The following is a 2,861-nucleotide window of genomic DNA, read 5'->3' on the forward strand; positions in this document are numbered from 1 at the left end:
GCCTTTGAATATTTTATTTCCCTACTCAGCAGTATTTGGGTCTCGCTGTCATGTGCACTTTGGCTTGTTTCTTGGTGTAGCCCTAAGAAGGAAAACAGACAGACAAACACAGAGGGAACAGTAACACACAAACGCACAGACAAATCAAACAAATAAACACATTAAAAGGGGAAAAGAAAATAAAGAGAGTGGGGAGGAAAGAGACGAAAAGAGGAGAAGAAAAGAAAAAGAAAAAGAAAAAAAGAAGGAAAAAAAATAAAGGGGGGGGGGCAGAGACAATAAAGGACAGTGGACAGTCTAAAAGTGTATGACCAGTTGAGGGGAGAGGTAGGGATGAGATATAGGAGAATATATTCAGGTATCCTTCAGGTTCTCTTCCTTCTGGAGTCCGTATTTTCTCCTTCTGCTCTTGCAGATGAGAGCAATGTCCTTCTCAGTTCGATCGATGGGACAGACGAAGTTTATAGAGCTCCTTTCCTCTCCGCCATCTTGGCTCCTCCCTGTTGGGTTTTCTTTAAAATGATCTCTTTTTCCCTAGCTGGTTAGGTCTAAAGAATACCAGACTCAAGCGAGCTTTGACACTCACTGTTCACTTGAACAGCATCTCAATCTTACCACTGCGATGGGAGTGGAGGCCAGACCTGCACACCTGTGAGCCAGAGAAAAGCAGAAAGCAAGAGAATATGCGTTCCCCTCTGGGGTAAGCACAGATTCTGTTCAGGTACCAGTGACAGCAGTGCCAGGCCTGGTGGCCATTAACTGGGAAGCAATAGTTTTCGGAGAGCTCTGAAATTTAGCCATTGGGAAAGGGACAGAGGAAAGGAGGAAGGAAAAGAGAGAGGCTAATCCTGGCTTTCCACCACCAGATACAGAAGGGGGCAGAAGAGACTGCCACACCCACACCCACTCACTATTTCCATGCGTGACTCCTTTACCTATAAACAGGCACCATCGGGGGGCACCTGGTTTGTTCAGTCGGTTAAGCGTCCGACTTTGGCTCAGGTCATGATCTCACAGTTCATGTGTTCGAGCCCCATATCGGGTTCTGTGCTGACAGCTAGCTCAGAGCCTGGAGTCTTCTTCAGATTCTGTATCTCCCTCTCTCTGACCCTCCTCTGCTCATGCTCTCTCTCTCTCTCTCTCTATCAAAAACAAATAAAACATTAAAAAAAATTAAACAGAATCAAAAATAGGCATCATCAGAGTTTTGATAACAAACAACTAGAACCTTGGAGAGGAGAGAAAAGGCTTGCCTTATCTATCCTTGGATTAGCAGTGAAGAGGTGGCCCAGAGCACCTCTTCAAAATCAGGGAGAACACACCCACGCTCATTCGCTCATTATTGCTCTTTGCTCCCTAACAGGATGTGTGGCCGGTTCTTGAGGCAACTGGTGGCTGAGGAGAGCCGGCACTCCACCTCCGTGGGGCGCCTCCTGCTCCCCGTGCTCCTGGGGTTCCGCCTTTTGCTGCTGGTTGCCAGCGGGGCCGGGGTCTATGGCGATGAGCAGAGTGAATTCGTGTGTCACACCCAGGAGCCAGGGTGCAAGGCCGCCTGCTATGATGCCTTCCACCCCTTTTCCCCACTGCGCTTCTGGGCCTTCCAGGTCATCTTGGTGGCCATGCCCAGTGCCCTCTACGTGGGTCTCACTCTGTATCATGTCATCTGGCTTTGGGAAGAGTCAGGAAAGGGGGAGAAGGAGGAGACTCTGAAATGCCGAGGGGAGGAGAGCAGAGATGCCTCAAGCCTTGGGAGCCCCAGGCTGCTCTGGGCCTATGTGGCACAGCTGGGGGTGCGGCTGGTCCTTGAGGGGGCAGCCTTGGGGGTGCAGTACCATGTGTATGGGTTCAAGGTGCCCAGCTCCATTGCATGTCGCCGAGAGCCTTGTCTTGGTAGTATAACCTGTTACCTGTCCCGCCCCTTCGAGAAGACCATCTTCCTAAAGACCATGTTTGGAGTCAGTGGGCTCTGTCTCTTGTTCACGCTTTTGGAACTTGTGCTCCTGGGCCTGGGGCGATGGTGGAGGGTCTGGAAGCACAAATCTCCCCTTTCTAACTACTCCCCAACTTCAGAGAGCACCAAAAGACACAAGGAGCCGACCGAGAACTTCCCAGAGGTGGAGACCAAAGAGCCATTCCGAGAAGCAGGTGAGAAGAGCACTGATGTCCCTTTCTTCCTGCTTCAGAGGTTTCTGTCCTCATGACCTCCCATGGCAGGTCCCTTGGACTCTGGGAGGCACACTTCCTACGTGTTACAAAACAGAAAACCAGGTTCGAGGCAGACGTCTTCTGACTGCTGCTCCTGACCCGACTCCCAACCCTCATCCCCATCCGTTTGCCGATTCCTTCCAGTGAACCAGGACCAGGGCTCTGGGTCAACTGTACTTCTTGCCCTTCCCTTTAGGTTTCTTCCCACGTAGAAAACACCTCAGCCCCTGCTTGATTCTCTACTTTGCAGAGTTATGAAGGCACCCAGTTTGCCTCTGAAAGGAACCCTGTGATTGGATCTTCTTCCAAGCATCTAGTGAGTGGGGACTTCTGACAAATGAGAGGCTGTTGAAACATCTCTAAGGGCCATCGTGGACCATGCTGCCTGATGCATTTCCTGAGACATCTCCCGCTTGTGCCTTCCCACCAGAATCCTCTGCTGTCAGCTTTACAATGATCGTGGGCATGGTTCCAGAGTCAGCCAGCAGAAGCCTCTGTAAAGCTGTGCTTCTCCCCAGTCCTGCACAATAAATACTGACTGCTGCTGTTGGCATTCCTGTGGCTGAATGCAACCCTCCTGTCATGGTGACTTTACTTCCCTGTCCTCTGTTGTTTCACTTTCTTTGCTCCCCTCAACTTCGAGGTCAACCGATGGA

General features: G+C 50.7%; 1 protein-coding gene across 2 annotated transcripts in view; it reads left to right on the forward strand.

The window, feature by feature from the left end:
• GJC3 (gap junction protein gamma 3) overlaps positions 1-2,861 on the forward strand; it is a 7,124-nt gene extending 4,263 nt beyond the window's left edge. Inside the window, exons 2-3 of one of the 2 annotated variants that reach the window (XM_029946898.1) lie at positions 1,364-2,145; positions 2,402-2,861. In XM_029946898.1, coding sequence (XP_029802758.1) covers positions 1,365-2,145; positions 2,402-2,463 — 843 coding nt within the window. In that variant the 5' untranslated portion in view covers position 1,364 and the 3' untranslated portion in view covers positions 2,464-2,861. The remainder of the gene's footprint in view (positions 1-1,363; positions 2,146-2,401) is intronic. The other variant, XM_029946899.1, reaches the window with a different exon arrangement.

Source organism: Suricata suricatta, chromosome 8 (assembly GCF_006229205.1).
Source record: "Suricata suricatta isolate VVHF042 chromosome 8, meerkat_22Aug2017_6uvM2_HiC, whole genome shotgun sequence".
Taxonomy (NCBI): domain Eukaryota; kingdom Metazoa; phylum Chordata; class Mammalia; order Carnivora; family Herpestidae; genus Suricata; species Suricata suricatta.